The sequence below is a fragment of the Stegodyphus dumicola genome, chromosome 11 (genome assembly GCF_044657685.1).
Source record: "Stegodyphus dumicola isolate Sdum_Otavi_A_Nest chromosome 11, ASM4465768v1".
Taxonomy (NCBI): Eukaryota; Metazoa; Arthropoda; class Arachnida; order Araneae; family Eresidae; genus Stegodyphus; species Stegodyphus dumicola.
The window spans coordinates 67,482,111-67,506,269 of NC_140778.1; the positions used below are offsets into that span (position 1 = coordinate 67,482,111).

General features: G+C 33.0%; 1 protein-coding gene across 3 annotated transcripts in view; it reads left to right on the plus strand.

The window, feature by feature from the left end:
• The window catches only part of LOC118201179 (uncharacterized), a 96,050-nt gene extending 72,178 nt beyond the window's left edge, over positions 1-23,872 (plus strand). For 2 of the 3 annotated variants that reach the window (XM_085826793.1, XM_035373230.2), the window contains 3 exons: positions 2,362-2,462; positions 15,479-15,594; positions 23,629-23,872. In XM_085826793.1, coding sequence (XP_085682919.1) covers positions 2,362-2,462; positions 15,479-15,535 — 158 coding nt within the window. In that variant the 3' untranslated portion in view covers positions 15,536-15,594; positions 23,629-23,872. Of the gene's footprint in view, positions 1-2,361; positions 2,463-15,478; positions 15,595-17,138; positions 17,354-23,628 lie in introns of those variants that run through there. The other variant, XM_085826795.1, reaches the window with a different exon arrangement.
• Positions 23,873-24,159: the final 287 nt, after the last annotated feature.

A 24,159-nucleotide genomic window follows, 5' to 3' on the forward strand; every position in this document is an offset into this window, starting at 1 on the left:
TTTATTTACTTTTCACAAAATTTTATACGATATTAAAATGTCTCTGCCTGCCAAATAAAAATTTCTTAGAACTAACATTTGTTAACATTTTTTATGTGTATACCGTATGTTGTCTCCAATAAAGTCTGCTTGCCGAGATTTGAGCCGGCGAAACGGAAAAGTACCTGTGCAATTTACCTGGCATCATACTTAGTATCTAATCAGAAATCGTTGTCAGCAATAAGAAGAAGTATGGAAGCTCCGATATTCTAACTAATCATCCTTCTAGTTATACGTATTTCGTATGCATGCAGCACCTATTATATTGTAATTTTAATATTTTTTTACCTAATGATTAACACCTCTCAAGCTTGTCGATTAACTGTTGATCAGAAAATTTAAGATCTTGGAGCTGAAGTTGGGCATTTTACGTATTTGTTATACCAGTGTTCACCTCTGTAATTCCACTAGAATAAGTTTGTTATGCAGAAGTTGATGAAGTTGCTGAAGCGCAGACTAAAATGGTTGAGTTTTGATTAAAAAGAAGCAACCAACGTTTCACTCACAAACTCACTTACAAAATGCTCGAAATTTGACACTCAGTTATGATGTGAACTTGCCGCAGAAAATTACATGTAAGCCATCAAAATTGAAATGTTATTAATATGATATAATCAGATTTTTCTGAGTGAACCATGTATCAATGTAATTCAAATTGACTCTCAATCAATTCATTTCTTCTTCCTCACAATTCTACCAAACTTCGTAAACGGTTTCGCGTAAGGGTACACTGATTGTAGAATTTTTAAAACGGTATATACTATCCTATGCTTATGCAAGACAGGCAAAAAAACTTTCTCACATGAAATGGCGTTGTAATAAATTTTCTAGCTTTTAATATTTCAGTAATGAATACAGTTACAAATTCAGATAACATAACGATAAAATGGGGCTTGAAAGAGGAAAGTAATATTTTGCTACCTTCCTTATTATCATTATTATTTTTAGTTTGGTTAAGATTTCAGTGAAGACCTTTTGCTTTATAAGACAGAGAAGCCTACAACGAATAAAAGATGAAAGGGGTTAAAAACTAATTATACGAATTACAGAAATCTATATAAGTGTGGAATGCTATCATTTTGAAACTCAAAATAATATCAGTTGACCTTTGAAGACAGAATGCTGCAGATTTACTTACCTTATGCAAATTCTTCTTTTTACTTCCTTGTACGAAATAAAAAGGAAGTATTGTCATCGCGAAAAATTTCGGGTATCATATTTCAACGAAAATATCCATTTTGACCGCTGTCGAATATAATTTAAAGATGTTTTTGAGTGACACCTGCACAGAAGAACATAATAAAGGACTCTTTTCCCTCAAAAAATTATAAAAACTGATTTAAAATTAATTCTGAAGAGATTTTTTCATGGCGTCTGTACGCACGTACGTACGTATATCGCATAACTCAAAAACGAGTAGCCTCACAATGTTGAAATTTTGTACATAGGACTGTTATACCATGTAGATGTGCACCTCCCATTTTGGTTGCAATCGGCCGCGCCAAAAGTTAATTTTTGATTACCATGGCAGCCATGAGTTTACATTTCAAACTGAGCAGAATAGTGGATTTGTTGCCAATCTAGAGGAACTAAGCTTCCCAACAACAAAGTAACATCTTCTTTATTATTGCTAATTAAATTATGATTAATTAATTCTAGAATTAACATTTAAGTTATTATTATGTTTTTCTATAACTTTCAAATTTTAATGAAAATATTTTGAATTTTTATGTATTTTTGTCTTGCCGTGAAGTGATAACTGAATTAATTAATAGCGCATGCGCATTAGGTAAGTGGCGCTGATTCGTCTGCGAAAAACTGTTTCCTTTTTATTTGTTTAATTTATTTTACACACCGATTTAGATTTATTATAGTATTTGAATAGAACTTGTGGTAATTCTTCAGATGATATAATTTTTGTCCACTCTGAGTTATAAAATGAATGTTAATGCTGTTAAGTAAACGCAGCGCCGGCGTGTCGCTTTAGTAAATAAATATACTGAACTCCCAATAGTGCATTAATTCTATTGTGGTTTATGCGCTATCGAGGAAGCACATTTAATTCCCTGTTAATTCAATATGTTCAAACGAAATGCAGGAGAATTTCGTATAATTTAATATTTCGTACAAGGAAATCATGTGGTGTACACATCAGAATTTTTCTTAATATTGGAACCCTTTAAGATTACGTTTATTTGGCATGCCCGTTTCTTCAGATATTATAAATGCTGGCAATTTTGCTTTGAATTGCGAATTATGCTTGTACATAGCTGTTTACACATATACCAAATTTACAATTTGTTACCAATTTTGCTTTTTCAGGTGAAAACAACAAAAGCATCTTTCTGGCTCTTCTCGGAAGTTTATTTGCCATTTTTGTAATAGCATTTTCAATTTTGTTTCATTTACGCTGGAGAAAGCATGTAAGTATATTTTTAAATCACTTCCTGATGTTTAAGACCGGTAAATATTAGTAGTTTGGCTAATACTTAACGGTGTAATTTATAGCCTGCTGCTTGATTGGTAACTAGTTTCCTTTAGAAAGTTCTCTGAGTTGGCATATCTATCCTTAGGCAGGTAGCCCTCATGCGCTTTGCCATATTCAAGTAATATAACTTTACTTGAACCTTTCTGATATTGCCTGCGTCTTATATTACTTATTATTCACTGCGGCGGAGAATGTGATCCAGATCCTCGAAGTCTTCCACAGCCAAGCTTTGCGCATAATTACTAGGGCGTGAAATCTACTTGTATTCTTGGAATGCAGTTTTAACCGGTTTGGAACTTGTTTGCGATTTTATTACAATAAAAAAAGATCCTATTATACCGAAAGATTATGCGTTAATAATAAAATTTCAAGAAATCTTATAACTCAAATTGGCTTTTTCCAGGCTGCTCGGAGAGAATCTGAGGCTTTGGAATTGGGCCTAGTTTATCTAATTTTAACTCCTCTTCCTTGTATACTTTCTAAATTTGAATATATGTCTTGCACTTATACAAAAAGTTGTTAAAAACGAAATGAACGATTCGCAGTTAAGATCTATTGCGGTGGAGACTACGGGATTCGCTACCCTCAAAATATGTGGTTGCGTGTCTACACTGACGTCCAGGGTTTAATTTTTAAGATGAGAGTTACCGGAGTCCTATGGAGGATCGTCAGCAAAGAGGACAAAGAGTTAATAAATAAAATGACTATTAAACTCATTAATAATTTAAAAATTCAATAGTTAATTATTATCAAATTAATTAACAGCTATTTAATTAATATTTATAAATTGTTATTTAATCAGTAATTATTATATAATTAATTAATTATAATTTAATTGATAATTATTATATAATTAATTAATTATAATTTAATTGATAATTATTATATAATTAATTAATTATAATTTAATTTATAATTATTAGATAATTAGATAATTATAATTTAATTGATAATTAATTAATATTTATTGAAATAATTAAAGATTGAAGTAATTAAATAGTTAAAATTAAATAAAATGTAAAGAGATAAATTGAAATTTAATACGCGATTTTTAATATAATTTTATTGTTAAAATAAAATTTTCGAGATAAAATTTCTACTGAAATTCTTATTCAATTACATAAAAGAAGAGCCGCAGCCTTTATTCAGGGCTCCGGTGCGTTCCGGCTAGAATTATGATTTATTACAAAAATTAAAAAGCACCGGAGCCGAAATCTGCTGGGCTCCGGCCCAATTTAAGCTCTGATCGTAGGGGGGTGGGGAGGAGTTCTTTTGTCCTCACAAAAATTAAATATACTTAAAGTATAGCTGATGAAAATTCCGGGGCAGAACAGAATGAGGGTATAAGTGGGTGGAAACAAAAATGAGGGGAATCCTGGTGAAAGAAAACGTTCTCTTTGACCGCGAGTCTCTGCTGATATAATTATAGCCATCAAGCAAATGTATGTCACGGGTAAAATGAGTCCTGAATCTGGCTCCTAAGGATGAATGTAAAGGTGCTGGTTACACTTTTCCCCCATTAGTGGATACTGGGAAGGCGATGTATAGGACGTGCTTGAGTGGTTGGTTTATCTCAGTATTTCACTGTTATTGTACTCGCTGTCACTTAACGCACATTTAAGAACACAAATTTTCCTTCCTGCGAGAATAACTGACTGTAAGCATCGATAATAAATAACTAGCTACGATGGCATGGCGAGAAATTTACGCGTTCCTAAACAAACTCCCCCAAATTTATTGCTTTTCTTAGAGGGGAAAGATTTCCGCATGTGAGTGAGGGGACTTTACTTGAAAGTCTCATGTTCTCATGAGTTCGTATTTCTAGGGAAATAGAGTATTGCAAGATCTGCTTATTTTTAAACTGAAACGTTAGGAATTCTAAAATGTTTGTGGTTCAATTTTATAAAAACAAGTACCGGAGCTCATCTTATTTAGGGCTTCGGTGCGCTCCGGCTAAAATTGTAATTTATCTTAAAAATTGAGGAGGCCCACCGGCGGCCGAGCAGTAAAGTCGCTGAACACTGGTAGTTCGGTCCGAGGTTCAAATCCCGCGAATGGGCTGGCTGCATGGGTATTTTCGTGGTTTTCCCCATGTGTAACGTGTATACGAGCCAGTTTCCCTTGGAAAGTCCTCCTTGAAGGCATCCCTTCCCTTAGGCAGATAGCCCTCGAGGCTTTGCAGTAATTAAATAACCTAACCTAACCTAACCTAAAAATTGAGAAGTGTTAAATATCTTAAAATTAGGGGTTTTAAACATTTATGACTTTAACTCAAACTGTCTCATGGTGCCGGACGAAAAACTCAAAAAATATATAATCAATCATATAAACATTCATATATCAAAAGAACAATCGTACAGTGGTAGTACAAGTTAAATTTTAGGTTCGCGTAGTGAGTAACCTATGCAAAAGGAAAAATCAATAACCCAAAATTCAATTAAACTCCATGTTTCTTAAAAAGCCTCCCACCTCAAACAAATAGAGGGACATGACAGACACAGTAAATTACACACAAAATTAAACAAATTCGTTTTTCGTTATTTTCCTTAATTGCTTCTAATATAATACTCCTGGATGGGTTTGGCACCTTTACAAGGAAACGAAACATTCGTTTGTTTCACGCTAAACTCCACCAAAAATCCATTATTGTGGTAAAATTCTTTCCGCGTTGTTTTTGCGCTTCGCGAACATAACTTTCATCCACTTCGAGGATCATGCCAGGTCCTCATATTTTCCGTTGTCTACGTTTAAGCAAAGAATCTGCACAAACCTCGCGCACGTTTATTCGACTACATCACTGTTCTGCAACTGATTTCCAACTGCTTTTCCCACCATTTACCTGAAGTTCGTTCCAACTATAAATAAACCTCACACATTCAAGAAACTCAAATTCGGTGATTCAAACCATGTGCCTTTCCGGATGCTTCTTTTACTGAGACAAGTTGAAAGGCTGCAGCGCAATTGAATTTTGTCTCCGAAATACAATTTCATTCCATGATTATTATCACATGTAGCAATTTCAGACAAAACGCCTTTTGCTTGAAAGAATCTGATAGGTTGTTCCTCTGTTCTGGGCGAATCCCAAAATTTTATTGGTTTTTCATCCATTCTTGACGTATTAGGAAAATGATATGACTGATTACAAATGACCGCGACTTGTTTTGAAAATATGGCGTGAAAGGTTACCAGCTGGGATATTTCGTTTGAGGTCGGTTGTATCACTTTTGGCGACTTTAGCGCCTGTGCCGGCTAAATGGAGAAGTGCTAAGAAAAGAACCAATAAATGACATAATTAATATGAAAAGAAAGAAACGTCAAAGTTTACATCTGACCGGGGAAAACGCAAAAAATGTATACCCAAGAAAGGTACGTACAGCACTTATTAAATCTAAAGTAGCGTCTCATGTTTTAAAGGAAAATCCAGCCCCCCAAAGAGTTCTTGCAAAATCCTTAAATATCTCTATAGGAATTGTGAAAAAAATTATAAAATCTGATTTATAGCTAATCAAAACAAAAAACATGATGTTCATCACCTAATGCCCAAACAATGTTTCTCGGCTTAAGACTATGTGCAGATTACTGAATGAAAATTATTTGACAGGTAAAAAATCGAAATAAAGTGTTACAATTGGTGAGGCTTCGATATACTTATCTGATTGCAATAGAAAAGATCGATTTAATTATTGATAAATACTAGAAAATGACTTAATTTGTTGATTCAGAGAAAACAAGGAAAGTTTTTCTGAAGGTTCTATGGTTATTACTGGATTCTCTTATTACGGAAAACTTTAAAAGTAAAAAGGAAAGTAAAAAAAAATGTCAAAATTAATTTGGATTACTATCAGAAGTATGTTTTAATACCTATCTTTAAAGACGAAATTCCATCTCTTTATCCAAAAAATCTTCATTGTGTTAAGTTCCATCAGGATAAGGCTCTAAGCCATACCTTTAAACCTACTGCATTATTTTTGAAAAAATGAGAAGTGAAACTGAAATTGAAGCTGTTCCTTTTAAATGCATCCGTCCGTCTCCTATGGATTATTGTGCATTTGGACTTTTATAAACAAGCTTTTTATAAGTGGCATACTAAAGCATTGGATGGACTCTAGAACATTGTGAAGGAGGAGTGGAATAAAATCAACTTTGATGCTTTAAGAAACATTTTTATCTTTTAAATCAAGATGTAATATGATAGTTCAATAAAAGGGCTACTATCACACTGAATATATTAGAAAATAAAATTCTAAAGTTTGTTTATATGTAAATCTTTGCAAAATCGTTACAAAAATGTGTGTATTACAGTTTTTTTTTTTTCATTCTGTTCCTTTCACACTGCAGAAAATATTTTCTTTGCAAGTGCATATGTTTTTCCCATGTTAATGTCTATGTCTGACATTTTTCACATTCTATTGCCTTAGAGAAAAACGTTGATTCAGTATTATCGTTGAATTTAATACGCGTGTATAAGAAAGGAATCTTCCTTAAGCACTATTTTTATAAAAAGGTACAAAAGATGTTGCACATAAAAAAATGGGAAATATTCATCAAGTAATATTATTTAATTTGAACATACGTATCTCTGTTTATCGGTTAATAATTTTACTTTTTCAGAGTGATTACAAACATCGTGAATTTATTGTGTATTATATAATCTTTCATCATTTTTGCTATACCCGAAAACTGACTTGTCTCATGCTTTCGGAGATTATGTCTGCACAGAATGGATATATAATGAGCGTGAAACAATGAATTAATAATCATAACAACTTTAATATAAACGGTTTTAAATTATGAACTTATTTATTAAAACTTCTGCACCCAATATTTCTCACACACATTTATGGAGCTAGCACACTGAAAGAAATAATACTTTTCTCTCTAGGGGAAAAAAAAAAAACCACTACATTTTTTTATATTAAACTCACCACACTAAAATACCATAAGTGTAATCTCAGGGTAATAAAATTACAGCACACGCTATTAACAGAGAGAACCTGTTCGGTACTGCTATCAAAATGTAAACAAATGGTATGAAGGTGTACTTTCGAGCCCCAGCAAAGTGAAGGCGTTCCTAAGCGTAGAGAAAATGAGGTCATTGGAAACCACATCCAATCACGAGAATGGACTTCTCCCTATGTGCGTGGCATGGTACGGAATGCTTATATGCCGTCGGACTTCAATGAGACCTATCGAGGATGTCCTCAAGATATGGCGGGATATGACATTAACATGCCAAACGATTAAGGGGATTAGGGGTTACTCCGGATTATCCTGTGTAGGCGCGCTAATGTTGTGAGCAGGATGCCGTCCGTCTTCACGATACGCCAAAGATGTTTTTCTGCTTCGTTAATTCTTGTTTGCACACTATACTATGCAGCTTTATTATAGGAACAGCATAAGATCGGGAGGATTTCGAGTAATGGAATATCAAATGTAAAAAACTATATACTTAAAGTAAGTTACATATTCTCAAAGAATACGTTATTTAATTTAAAAAAGTTGTAGAGTGTTATTTAGTTTTCTAACCAATTATTTATTTTATGTTAAAATATCTTTTCTATAAAGCATCATTTCATTTCTCTGCCAGAATGCAAATTTTCAGCACGCGCGATATTCAAATTCGGCAGAAGAAGGAAGTATTTAAATGAAGGTTTTGGAGGCTGAAATCAGAGCGTGTTCTGCCTGCTTGAAGGCTCCATTGCTGACATTGATTCTGTAGCGATTAGAATTATACAGCGTTGAGTTTTTCTTGCCGTTAGGCTTATTTACGTCGACTTCGAGTCCGAGCCAGCTTGTGTGACAGTTAAACTGTGAAGCCGTTAGGCTATAATTAATCTTCATCAATTTTAAGTTATTCATTACCTTTTGATTTAAGCCAAATGCATTGGCTTTTGTAAGCGCGAGTCGATGTAAACTGTTAACCTTTAGTTGAATTAATAAAGGGTTTTCGGATCCGAACAACTAGGTCGTTCAGGCTATTTAGGACCATCCCAAGGTGACTGTAGTTTTGGAAAGAGTCCTTTCCATCGAATCGGATTCCACAAACACACCTTGTCGCCTTCGTTCAATCGATGTCCCATAGGTCTCGTGTCGTATCGGATCTTCATCCTCTGTCGCCAAGTTGACTCGCTCTCTCTTCTCCTGATTTGATAGTACTTCAAAGGTGCCTAAGAATACAAAACATAAAAAAATAGAGGTCGGTTTTTTGTATTTAATTATTTACTTACCTGCATTATAAAGAGCTATTCCATTATATATTTTACTCATTTTTTAAATCAGACTTACAATTGCTAATTTTTAATCGGAAATTTAATTCCTTTGTTATTTAATTCTTTAATTAATAACAGTTCACAAACAAAACAGAGATTTTCGTTCACTTCGAAAAACTGAAAGGGAATGACTTAAAGAAGCATTTTTGGTTTTAAAAAATTCAGTAATGTATAATCCATTCATCATCAAACAAAAAACAAGATACCTCTCCAACAAGGAAGTAGTTTACCAGAATGAAATCAAACATGTAAATTTGCAATTCTTAAAGTAAGGAGTTTATCAGAAGGGAATCAAACATGTAAATTTGTGATTGTTAGATTTCGAAAGACTCATTTTTTATACTCGCCTACGAGAATGACGTCAGTAACAGGGAGGCTGATTTCTGGTCCTTCACATTTTAAAAAGATCTTGATGTTTGTAATTTCTATACTGTATTATGCTGTGTTGAAACCATCGGTTAAACCAGGGTTTCTTAAACATTCTTAAATATAAATCCTCCACACGCGTGAGTGAAACTATCAGTTTCTTCACTTGTAACTGTAATATACAATTGTAGTTTTAGGTCATTGACTTGTAACTGATTTTTGAAGTAAAATGAGCGTTTCGATTGTAAAAAAAATGCCTCGAAATGTTTCCGTTTTTTCTTTGTCTGTATTGTCTTATCTTTATCTATTTTCAGATACATAATGTAAAAATACTTCATAATTATAAAATTGTTATAGTAAGAAACGTCAAAATTGCTAAATTTTTGGCGACCCCCTGCTGTAGGTCCCGCAACACCAACTGGGTTCTAGACCCACAGTTTAAGAAACTCTGGGTTAAACAGTGAGAAAAATCCAATAACAATTTGAACAAGACAAAAGTAAGAGGACAGTAAGGCAAGATTTCATACTGAGGTATGCAGATATAATCTTGGATTAATCTTTGGATTATGGTAACTTGGCGATTTTTTGATGAAAATTTGGCGACCAACAATGCTACAGCAACCTCCTAGTTTTTGTTTGGACGCCATTTTGTTTTCACGAAGTAAAGACATTTTTTTTTTTTACTCATTTTTTTACTCATTTTTTTTAGACTTTTTTTTTAATGTTTTTCCCAGCAATCTGCTAGCCGAATTACGCTTATGCTAGAACTTTTATGGAACAAAAGTGCTTAACCATGACGAAGATTAGGTGCGAAATTGGGAGAAAGTGCAGAATCGCAAAATGCTTGCCACATTTTTAAGAAGTGCACATACACGGTATCCATGTACACGTCGACCTATTTTCACTAAAAAAAAAAATCCCAGAATTGCAGAAAAATGGCATTGCGCACACTCTTGACTTTATCCATGTACACTGCTAAAGTCCTAGCTAGTAACCTTTATTGTCTTACCAAAATGTCGCCAAACTACCTGTTACCATATTCCAAAGATTAGCCTAATCTTGTTACATTTTTAGAGTCATTAGGATGTTTTAAAGCAGAATACATGAAAAATGTGTAGTCTTTTCGCCGAGACTCGAGCCTGGACATCTCGAATACACGCCGAGTGTACTCACCGTTTCAACACGAAGGCATGCAGAAAGGAAGGATAAAAATCCCCTTTTAAAGGGTGACTGTAAATTGGGGAATCGTATCGCCAAATTCTGGAGGTGAAGAATCATCCGCCTTTTAGTTCAAGCGCCATTGTGGAGTCATTAGGTTACTTTGAAGCAGAGATGTGAAAAATGTGCAATGCCTTCGGGACTCCAACCTGGACATATCTAATACGCGCCGAGTGTGCTACCGCTACACCACGAAGGCATGCTGAGAGAAGGGAGAAAATACCTTATACATTAATATTACCTTATACATAAATACTTTTTTCGTAAGGGGCAATTTGAACAGTTGGATGCTTTCGAGAAGGATTGCATGGCACGAATGCATAAAGGCGAATGATTATTTCATAGAATTGCGCTCCATAATGGTTGCGCTGCATGCTACTGTCGCAAGTTACTGATGTTAGTGCCAGGAGTGGCACTAACATCAGTAACTTAAGAACTGTGGAAAACCTCTACAGACAACAAGGTGGAGAGATTGGTGGCATATCTGACATGTAGTAAACGCTTAGGCTTACATGCAGCTGGCTTTCAAGCCTTCAAATCTTTAAGGGAATTGGACCTGACATTACAAGAATGCCATAGACCATAATGTTGCCACAATGCATTTGGTACGGATGACCTCTGCTTTCGCGAATGGAGGCACACCGTTTAGCACCAAATCAAAGTTCTGGTGTCCGACATCAAGACGATTAGATAACCAACGATATACTAATGAATTCCCTCAACAAATGGCGTCTCGGTACTCTATTCCAGCACGATAATGTCCATTGTCATAATATTTCTGGAATATCAAGAGCTTCTCGTGCAGCCAGGAACTCTGCCGTCAACCGCATTGCCAGATTTATCCCCAACAAAAAACCTTAAGAAGTCTCTCTGTTAAGACTTCACAAAACTGAAATTTCTGTGAGTAATGTGATATGAATATGAGAGACTGCGCTCTAGATAAAAAAAAGGGCACCCTCCCCGACGCCCTATTGATAACGATTTTGCAATCAGTATTTTTTATTGCTACCCATATTCTGTAACCCGTTTTTATTACAGGTACTTTCTAAGTTACTTCAAAGCAAGAGTTCATTGCTGCAGTTCTTTCTGAATGTATGCATTCGTGGGAATATATTGCAAACAGGACGATCATATACTTCTATTTATTTTACTGGGTTTTTACAAAAAATTATGCGTTACATTAATTAAGATACAATAACACGCTGAACAAGTATTAATTTAGAAGTCAAACAACAAAAATCAGAATTATATTTTCAAATTTTCACAGAACTGGTTTTGATTTTTTTACGGAACCCCTCAGCTTCAAAAGCGCAAATGAACGAGATAAGACATAGTGATTAGATAAGATAAGATAAGAAAGACTGGACAGGAGTTTAGCTTAATACGTGTTAAATTGTTAACTGCAAATTTGAAAATAGTCAGCGAGAGGATGATAGAAAATTACATGCAGTCGAATTGCGTGAAACTAATACGTTTTCAACAGTTTGGTATTATGCAATGCGTAAATCCAATAGATAACTTTAACTGCCGCGCTTTCATTTATATTAAGATTTCAAGTTAGATGTATTAAATCTTCGTTTCGTGCAATGAAAGCAACAGGAGTAGAAGTTCTGAACATGAACTATACGCAACTTATCTACGTCATTGCATTCCAGAGAAGGTAAGATTGATTTTTTACTTCCTCGTACGAAGTACAAAGGAAGTATTGTAATCGCGAAAAGCTTCAGGCAGCATATTTTAACGAAAATATCCATTTTGACCGCTATCGAATGCAGTTTAACGATGTTTTTGCGTGATATCTGTAGGTAAGGACAGAATAAAAGGCTCTTTTCCTTCAAAAAATTATAAAACTGCTTTATTCTGCTTTACTGAATTCTGAGGAGAATTTTTCGTGGCGTCTGTACGAACGTATGTGCGTACGTATCTTGCATAACTCAAAAACGAGTAGCCTCAGAACGTTGAAATTTTGTATATAGGACTGCTATAACATGTAGATGTGCACCTCGTATTTTGGTTGCTATCGGCCGCACCAAACGTATATAAATATATTTATATATATATCCACTTTGTTACCCGGCTCAGTGATCAGTTTCTTTACTCTTATATGTTTGTAAATTGTAAGATTTACAAGTAAGTGTTAAGTAAGTAAGTGTTTAAGATTTACTTAATTTTAATAATTTAATTTTTAATAATTAGTAATTTTTAATACAGATATTTTGAGTTTTTATGTATTTTTGCCTTGTCGCGAAGTGAGAACTGAATTGATTGAATGAGAAATACTCAATCGTCTGTGAAAAACTGTTTCTTTTTTGTTTTGTTTGCTTAATTTCTTTTATACATCAATCTAGCTTTATTATAGTATTTAAAAGAACATGTGGCAACGATTAGATAATTCTTTAAATGATATAAATTTTTTGCATTCTGAGTTATAATATGAACGAATATAATACTGTTAAGTGAACCTAGCGCCAGAGTGTCGCTATGTTAAAAAATAGAGTGAATTTTAAAGAATGCATTTGTTCTATCGTGGTTTATGCGCTGTCGGCAAAGTAGATTTAATTCAATCGAATAAGTTTAAACGAAATGCAAGAAAAAATGCGTATAATTTAATATTCCGTACAAGGGAGCCATGTGGTGTACACACCAGATTTTTATTTATTTATTTTTTTTCAAAATATCTGGATATGTTATATTTGTTTACTTCACGGTAGGAAATAATGTTATGAAGCTTACTTCACGGCACCATTGTTAAATAAGAAACTACTTGCCGTGAAAGGTTTCTACTTCCTCTTAGGGAGGAAACTAAACTCTTAAGAATTTGCTAATTACCAAACTTTTAGTGATCGTATAGTGAATTTTAATGCATTTGCGTTGTAAAAATTGCATCCCGGGACCGCGCCGTGAGAGGATCGAAAACATAAGAAAAACATATACAAGATATATAGGAAAAACATATTAAATATATAAAGAAAACATACTGTAATAGGTTTCCAGATTAAATATCAGTTTATTCAATTTCATCACAATAAAATAAAATCTTATCCTCATCAGAGAGTCTAAGGAGAATTCTTCAATTTGTCATTTACTTTTTTTTTTTTTTTTCATTTAAATTTATATAAAAAACTTTAAGGTTTGTCTTGGTAATTTAAAAGGGGAAAGAGAAACAATTGAAAGCCTGAGAATTAATTTTAAGATTCGACGTTGTTTTTACGTTCTAAGGAAGTTTTTGAAAAACTTACTTAAAATTCAAACTAAAAATAAATAAATAAATAAATAAATAAAACTTATCTTGGGTGGACATCTTGAAGTGGAGGACTCGTATCCTAATAAGCGCTGACGTCGGCGGGGCTCATCTTTACGGTCACAAAATGGAAGTTTCAGAAGACATCGTCCTGTCCTGGCACTATTTGCGAAAACACACACGCAGGTAACTGGTTTTCATAATGACGAAGTTATTTTACCTTTGTAAAACAGAAACAGGAGCACTGCTGCCCAGCACGGCTATCCGCTTGGTCTTGAAAGTCTTAAGTCAACACGCAGGTTTTTATAATGACGAAGTTATTTTACCTCTGTAAAACAGAAACAGGAGCACTGCTGCCCATCACGGCTATCCGCTTGGTCTTGAAAGTCTTAAGTCAACACGCAGGTAACTGGTTCAAATTTCGCCTTTTTACCAGAACGCGGCAAGGGAGCATGTTTGCAGCTCCCGGCCAGAAACGTTTTTCTAGGCAATTACGGCTCGCCTGTTCTTGCTCATCCCAAGAGCAAGCTTCACGAGTAACGTCCAAAGTAAGTTCCACAAGCCAGTCAGTAAGTCTCGCCTCTTAACCAAAACGCGGCCGAGGAGCATATTTGCCGCTCCCCGCCGGAAAACATCTCTCTCCGTAAATTACATCTTTTCTATCGCTTTCAAGCAAGTTTCAAGAGTAACGTCCAAAAGTCCAGCAAGCCCGTAAGTGATTCCAACTCGAATTTTCTTCGTCTCCTTCACAAACGCGGGCTCCCACTATGGCTTCAATTATCACCCCCTTAATTATGGCAAAATTTGCGTTTTCAACCCCTGAATGTGGAAATAAGGGTGATCGCGCATGCGCGCCCTTCTTCACTTAGCCAACAACCGGACCCTCAATCGCCAAAAACCTGAATGACTTACATTGAAAGACAAGTAGCAACCTTTGACCTTTCTGTCACGTACTTCTCTCTTAAGGTCAACTAACAATGAAATTCCTTCTAGAACATTCTAAAGGACAAAGCGCGCGAAATCATGACTTAGCAAAAAATTGCTTCCCTTTCCCTGCTTCTTTTCACAATGAATCAAAGCTTGTACAAAATTTGCAAATAAAAGAAAATAAATAATATTCTTTTAAACTAAATAATATTCCCAGAAGCATCTGTTTTTGCCTCAAATTAAAGCCTTAAAATAAATTATTCAGAATCAAATAAAATTAAAATTTCCATAAATCAGAAAATCATTCACCTAGTTTTTATACCGCTATCAGACAAATTCTCTACACAACATATATATCAAAGGAAACCTATTGTCTCTTTAGCGTGGCCCGAACTAAAATAAATTGGGAGACAAATCGTCACTGTCATGGTTCAGCCGACTAAAATCGCATCTCTTCCTTTCCAGTCAACCTTTCAGAAGGAAAATAAAAGGAAAAGAAGCAATCCTCTTTCATGTCTTTGAAGTCGGCATATCTGCGTATCAATCACAAATGATTTCGTGTTCGCTTTCCATCAATGCAGAGATCGGATTTTATAGTTTCCTACAGACAATAACTTAATTCTTACATTAATCTAAAGTATTATGAAACAGACTTACTAAACACATAGGTTTACATATTTATTAGCGTACTCCAAAATAATCCAAAATTTCTGTAGATTTCATCATACCTTTAATCGATGTGGAGTTGATATGAAAGACCTCTTGATTGTTAAGTTTTAATTCTTGTGCAATCAATTTTTTTATCTAAACATAACTGTTGTAATTTGGGTTATTTAACATCAGTGTTGTAACTTATAGCTACCTCTGCATAAGTGATAAAAATATTGTTTAAATGAATAGGATTTTAAATAGCTATTTTCTTTTCTTTAGAAGGCGGGTGATGCTCTTTATTTCAACAGATTAATGGAAAGAGTAGGTGAAGAATAAAGCATGCACGTAAAATGAACATGCATGACGAGTAGCACAACCTTACATATTGTTCTCAGGTAAGATATAAATTATTTGATGTGTATAATTTGATATTATTTGATGTGTATAATTTGATATTTTTTGATGTGTATAATTTGATATTTTTTGATGTGTATAATTTGATATTATTTGATGTGTATAATTTGATATTATTTGATGTGTATAATTTGATATTATTTGATGTGTATAATTTGATATTATTTGATGTGTATTATCTGATGTGTGTGACCTTATATGTAAATGAAACGTTAAAATACCGCAAATTACAGCGAAATATACAGGAGTAAAAATTTCAGAACTATTAACGAAAAGAGAATATTATTAGCTTTTCATTTTTTGTGAAGTATTGCTTAGGCAGCAGAGCCCTAGAATAGCACTGCAGTATCGCTTCTTGTTTAGAAATATCAAATATGCGCCAGCTGCCTTTGTTTGCATATATTTTGAAGATTGTGCTTTCCATTTTCTGGGAAGTATTGCTTATGCAGCAAAGCTCTAGAATAGCATGGCAGTATCGCTTCTCATTTAGAAATATAAAATATGCGCCAATTCCCTTTGTGTGCGTATATTTTGAAGACTGTGGAAGGGCTTGGCTTTAATTTTCTGAGAAGTATTGCTTAGGCAGCAGAGCCCTAAGATACCAAAGCAGTAGCACTTCTCATTTAGAAATGTGAAATATACGCCAATTCTCTTTGGCTGGTATTTCATTTTCTGGGGACTATTGCTTAGACAGCAAAGCCCTAGAATAGCAATGAAGTATCGCTTCTCATTTAGAAATATGAAATTTATTATCGAGTTTTAGGTCTTATTATTAATATTTAACAATATCTTATCCGAAACATTGCGTGCAGTGAGGATTTCTGTTTCGTTTACTGCTCCCTGTAGCACACAAAGTTAGTTAGGTTACAAAATAAAACAATAATATAATTTATTTTTATTTAATTTTATTTCTTTATTATTTAATTTCGTTAATCTTATCACAGTTCTCAAAATGTATATACAATTTTTAAAGTTGAATTTATAATTTAAAAAAAAAAATTCTGATTTATAATTTTCTCTTTCTCAAACTCATACAATTCATATAGCAGAGAGTTTCACTCGTTCGCTTATTTGATCAGTTAGAAAATCGAGTCTTACTAGTACTTTCATCTGTTGTGACATAATCACACAAATTATTTACAATTAACACTATAAGGTATTTCTCCCGCCTTCTTGGCATCCCTTCGTGGTGTGGTGGTCTGCACGCTGGGCGCGTATTCCAGAGGTCCGCGGTTCCATTCCCGGCGAAGGCGTTGCTAATTTCTCATCTTTCCTGCTTCGTGGTGTGGTGGTCTGCACGCTGGGCGCGTATTCTAGAGGTCTACGGTTCGATTCCCGGTGAAAGTGTTGCTCATTTTTCACATCTCTTGCTTTCAAAAAATACCTAATGTTTTTACAATACTATAGGTATTCTAGAGAAAGCCGTCAAAATTGTAATTTTTTTTACTTGTTTTTTAATTCAAGATTCATCTAGCTTAAAAGAAAAATAAGTTGCATAATTAATAAAATAGCTTTCCTTTTACAGGGAAAATTTATGAGAAATGCCAGCCTATATACCGAAGACCTTATTTCCAATAAATATCAAATTCTGAGATCTTCGAAGGAATTCCTTAGCATTGATGCACTTTTTGAATTCCTCATTTGTGTATATTGTTAACGATTTTCTATCTCAGACTTCACGTAATTTTTCTTGTTTCTTATCATGGAACTCATTTTTAAAACGAACATTTTTCTGCACAGAAAAACATTATAATAAATATAAATAGTAAATAAATGTATTTTAAAAAAGGGTTCTTAACTTGTTATTTAAAATCTTGAATAAAATGTTATGACATACAAGAGAAATTCTTACCCTACTATACAGCGTTATTCAATTCTTAAAAATAATAAATTTCCATCTAATTGTTACACTGTTCACTCAGCTTAATGTTACAATCAATATTGTTTCCAAAACATGAATTCCATGTAACTTCGGGGCACAATCTTAAACGAAATATTGAAGAAACATGCGATAAATATAGTCATATAATATAGTCATATAATATTGCATGAGAGATAAAATAATTTTAACTTTGCAATTTTATGCTTGTTAATGCAAATACGTATTTATTTGTTACATAACCACCTTGGCGCAGTCTGGCGAATTTCACATATGAAAAATTATGCTGTCATATAACTGAGGGGACTATGCTATCTAATAAATGTAAGGAATTATTTAATGCATCCAAAAATATTATTACATACCTAGGGACTATGCTCTCTTATAACTTTTAACAGTAAGGAATTATTTATTACATCCAAAAATATTATTACATACCTATGGACTATGCTGTCTTATAACTTATAACTGTAAGGAATTATTTAATGCATCCAAAAATATTATTACATACCTAGGGACTATGCTGTCTTATAACTTTTAACTGTAAGGAATTATTTATTACATCCAAAAATATTATTACATACCTAGGGACTATGCTGTCTTATAACTTATAACTGTAAGGAATAATTTAATGCATCCAAAAATATTATTACATACCTAGGGACTATGCTGTCTTATACCTTATAACTGTAAGGAATTATTTATTGCATCCAAAAATATTATTACATACCTAGGGACTACGCTGTCTTATAACTGTAAGGAATTATATATTGCATCCAAAAATATTATTACATACCTAGGGACTATGCTGTCTTATACCTTATAACTGTAAGGAATTATTTATTGCATCCAAAAATATTATTACATACCTAGGGACTGTGTTGTCATATACCTCATAAAGAATTATTTATTGCATCAAAAATATTATTACATGCCTAGGGACTATGCTGTCTTATAACTGTAAGGAATTATTTATTGCATCCAAAAATATTATTATATAACTTGTTTAAGTTTCAGTTAGATGCTTATACAAATACAATAAATAAATCTGCTTAAAGCGGGCATCTGTTCCTTTTGTTCTGGTGGAAGATTTATGACTATCGTTTTAAGAAGAGATTCAAACCACTTTTTCATTCAGAAATTTTGATGCAAAATATCTTATTCGTGTAGAAATTTTATCACAAAGCCACAAACATATATTTAAAAATCGAATTCAAGCATGTATTTTTTTTTTAAATCTAATATGGACATCAGATGATTTCTTTATATAGCCAAACACACACACAAATAAATTATACATATTTTTGGCTGCATTTCATTTAAACTTATTTCCTAGAGTTTCATTACAGATTCAATTAATTTAGTTCTCAATTCGCGGTAAAGTACATAAAAACTGAAAACATCTACAGAAAAGTTGCAAAATACAAAAAAACATAAAACACCAAATGCAGTTAAAAACAATTTTTACAATTGAAATTAAAGTTTCTACTTAAAACCGAGCAATTCGGCCAATGGGCAAGAAGGCAGATATTTTGGTGCACTTTACTTTTGGTCCCACTCGGCAGAAAGGCACTGAAGGTGCAGAAAATGACTACTGAGTTTCAAATCTAAAATGATGGTTCCTTAGGCTTAACTAGCCACTTTTAAATCGTTGATAATTCTACAAATATTGCATGCAGATTAACAGAGACATAAAACCCCCTAAATTCTATCACTTTTAAGGTCATATTTCCATATTTCGATTCTACAACTCAAATTATGCCAAACTGTTAAGTTTTGTAAAAATCGCACGAGTAGTTCTTAAAAAATTAGCTCTCAAAATTTTACCTCGTCAGTGTTAAATGAATTTTATATATATTTATGAATCTCTGTTTCTTTATTAAGCTTACTTGATTCCTTCTTCCAGAATTTGAAATTTATGCTTAATCCAAATATAATTCGCACATTTTTCATGGTTTATTTTTTAAATTTGTATTTTAAAGCATCTTTTATAAATTTTTCGAAAAAAATGCTTGTATTATAACCTATAAAAGTTTTAACATCGTCTTAAAGCAGATGTATTTCTACTCACACCTGCAAAAATTTAGAGTCCTTTATTCAAAATTTTCTAAGATATACCCGAATTTACATACTGGAACATTTTGAAGTTTGGCATCTTTTTTTTGAGCGATAATAACGCCAAAATGTGATGTATGCACTTTGTTAAAATTAAATGAACGACGACTTTTTTCTCCTCGTCTGCAATGAAAAAAAGAAAAGGGAAATAGGTTGCTATAAATTAAGAAGTTCGCCAAATAAATTATTCTTGGCGAAAACTGAAAATAATTCGCCAAGATAAATTTTTTAATTTCTCCGTAAAGTTCGCACCAAATTTTAAAAATTTAATATTTAATTTATTTTGAGTCGTAGAATCGACATAATTTGTGTCGTAGAATCGAAATATGGAAAAAAATGGCATGTCATTTCAGAAAAAATCCGATTTTGTGTCAAAATACCTATGTTAGAATGATGCTATATATAAATCTAATATATATCCTAAGTCGCGCTTTCGAGACATGAAAAACGCAATTTGAATTTCGTCAATTGTCCCAGTAGAACGGGAGATATAGAACTGCTCCCTTTCTTTTTTCTTTTTTGCACAGAAGAATAATTTGATCCCTATGAAATCAGTTTCAATTTTTGATGAATTTCCTCTTCATTTTAGATTTAAATTTTAAGATTGATTTAACTGAAGATTGATACAGACGATATTATTATTTTTCCAAGTCTTTTATTTTAATAAATCTGCATGCCACTGTTAAAACACCGCCGTGCCACACGCGTACCGCGCGTTGGCCATCCCTGTTTTAAACTAACATCTTCATATAAGCAGATTTATACAGTGTGTTTATAAAGTCCCGGACCCATTTTGATGTTTAATAACTCATAAAATAATAAAGATAGATTAAAATTAATAACATAAATGGTTAGATAGACTCAAAAAGTTTCATGATCCTTGTCAATGAACTTCCACGTGTGTCCCCTTCGTCGCACGGAGAACATCAAGTCGATATTCAATTTCACGCCAGGTACCGGCAAGGATGCCGGCATCCACAGACGCTATTGCGGTTGTAATTCTGGCTTTTAGGTCATCCATGTTCGACACTCTCCCCTTGTAAACGTTGTCCTTTACAAATCCCTAGAGGAAACAGTCCAGCGGCGTTATATCAGGCATGGAGGTAGGAAAGGAAGGAGGAGCCAACCGGCGCTAGAAGTGAAACACTGCTTTGAAGCTTGGGTCACCAGATGGGGTGTTCTTTGTTTACATTCAGAAGCTCGCTTGACAGGGTTCTGATAGTATTTCGACACACGACAGTTCCATACAAATCGAAAAAGGGACACTTTCGCATGAAAGAAACATTCATAGTGTGATGGCAATTTGTATAGTTTAGTGACATTTACGCAAAAATCTCATCTTGGTTATTTTTCGATAACTAACAACAGCGATTTTGGTTATGAATTTGTTTTATAAAATTCTAAGCTGTTGAACTACAAAGATATAGATTTTAAGAAAAATGTTATGCTTAAAGAACGAAAAACACCTTACGGTACATTTAAAATTGTATACGTCTTTCGATACCCTTTACAGAGTATTCGCTACTTTTATTTTATTTTTCAAACCCCAAAATGTTTTAAATAAAGCAAATTTTTTTCACATCCATATATTATTTAACATGTACCTTTTAAAATTTTTTAGAGGAGAGGCTTTACTGCTGCCCATTTTAAACTCATCGTTTTAATTTTATATATTTGAAAAATAATCACTTTGCGCTTACACGTTTTACTTATTTGGGTTAATTAAAAATAAAATTACCATCAAATGCCGCAATCCTCGTCAAAATTAATAAATATACACACAGATATGCCAATAAGTTAGTTTTCCCTTGATTTGGAACAACACATTTGTGTAAAATTATGTACAGTTTTACACAAATGTGGGGAACAGAAGAGGGATACATTTGCGAATTTGGCGGAAGTACCATGTGCGGTCAAGATGATGTGACCATGTGAACGTGCTACATCATCAAGACAGCTTATTCAGAATTTGAAAATAGGGTAATCAATGGAGGTGAAAACATTTGTATATCCTGCCAAAGGAGGTCCGATCATGAATGGTCCTCTTATTGATTCCAGATTGTTAAATGTTTCCTACGCAAGTCTTTTTTTCTCGGAAATTCGAGTTTTATGCTGGCTTCTTAACGTACGCAGGTCATTAAATTATTTATAAATGTATCTGAAATGAAGAATTTATTCACTTATAAACAACTGTGAAAGTACTGTGAAGAAATGTAATGATTAAATGTATCTAATTTATAATGATTATAAATGTTATCTAAATATATAATAACCTTAATATTGAATTGTAAACATAAATTGAAATCCTGTTGACAAATACGTTATAAAACTATTTAAGCGAGAATTGTTCGTATTGGAAAGCAATCTGTTAAAAGGTATTGTAAAGCAAATGCTATGAGATGCGCACTTAAGAACGTAATAAAGAGTTTTGGAATATGTATTGTTGAAATGAAGGGTAAAAAAAAATCTGATAAATATAATTAAAAGAATTATTCCCTTTACATTTTATAATAACTCAGTTACAAGTTTTAAATAATACTTTTAAAAAAAAAAACTTATTTTATTCCCTTCAGAAATGTTCAGAGAAAGTCAAATACTATTTAAAACCTATTTAATTATTAGGAATTAGCGAAATACTTATTTAAAGTATTTCGCTAATTCCTAATAATTCTCTAATTTAAAATGAACCGAATAGATCATTAATTATAAATTGACTTACATTTTTCGATTTGAAAGAAGCCAAAAAATCATGTCATATTTGAAAAGTATTTTAGGAAGAAGCTCTATAAATAGAAAATAAATAATGCATAATTTTAATATTAATAATACAATAAACTTTGATCTTAATTTTTGTACCTTAACCGAATAAAATCGAATTACCTTAATTTTTTTTTCTAATGTAATTAACGAAAACTTGTGAAAATATTTCATTCAAATTAAACCATTCTGAGAAAACTGTCCTGTGAAAAGTATAGCATTTAATTCCGTTCAGAATGAAATGTTGTTTTCATATACTTATGACTCTGAAGTGTTGTAGAAAAAGAAAATCTATACATTTATATGTATATTTACGACGTAATTACAAAATATTTACATCCGAACGCGTCAAATCCCATTGAACTCAATGGTAAATGACCCAATGTTTTGGTCACCACGTAGGGATCGCCGGTGCTTCAGAGCAGGGTACGGGGGAAACTTGTTTAGGGCGACACCATCTTACTTCCTACCTCCATGATATCAGGTGATCTGGGTGGCCAAGGAATTGGACCTTCTCCGCCAATCCATCTTCCTGTAAAATGGTCATTCAAGAACTACGAACGATGGTACCCCAATGAGGTGGTGCACCATCTTGTTGCAAAAAGACATGTGGTTGAAGCTCTTCTAGCTGTGGAAATACGAAGTTTTCCAACATGTTTAAGTTATAGAACTGATGAGACCGTCTTTTCTGTTTTCTTTTCTTCGTACAAGGAAGTAAAAAGGCCCAATGACTCGGTCGTGCATTAGTCCACACCATACATTAACTTCGGGGAATCCCTTTGTGCCTCACGGTATTCATGGGTGTTTTCAGATCTCCATATGCGCACATTATGGCGATTAACAATGCCAGAAAGATGCCGAAAACAAAAGAGAGAAAAATGCAATCAATAAGCAGACGATATTTAGAAAAGTACAGTTATTTAGACTGGAAAATGAAATTATCTGAAATTAACCACAAGTGCAGACGATATTTACAAAATTTAAGATATTCAAACCTGAAAAGGAAAATATATAAGTTATCCATCAATAAATGCCATAAGTTTGTTTATATCTTAATTATTTTATGAGTTATTAAACATCAAAATGGGTCCGGGACTTTATAAACACCCTTATTTTAAAACATTCAATAATCATTATTATCATGAAAGTTTTAGAATTCTTTTAATGTAAAGTATATCAGGGAAATCCTTTTTTTAATTATAATAATTTTAATTATAATAATTATAATAACTTTTTTTTAAATTATAATTTTTTTAATTTTTAGATTTAATTGAAAATTTCTGTGACTCTAAAGAACTGCTTGCACTTAGAAAATATAGAAGAAACTGTTAATTTATTTCTTTAATAATATGAATATTCAAATAATTATGAAATGATATAAGTTGAAGAACGAAGATGGAAGGACGAAGGTGTTAAGCCTAACAATGATGAAGGTGTGTGCCTAATAATAATGCTTGTAATCAACGTATTATAATGTAAATAAAATTAGTTACTACAGATGTGATGAATCTCTTTGATACACTAATGTTTGTGAAAAATTGAACCATAAAGGAGTTGTGAAAATTGAATGAAATTTATTCGACATATTACTGATAATAACACTCTGTAACATTGTAAGACATTACAAAGAGTTGTTGAAACAGTCAAATTTTTATCCTCAAGAGGTATGGCTTTTTCTGGAGAAAACGAAACGTTCGGCTCATTTCCTAACGAGAACTTTTTAGGTTGCCACGAATTGATAGCCCAATTTAGCCCATTTCTTGCGAAGCATATCGAAAAAGCTGGCAATCAAGGC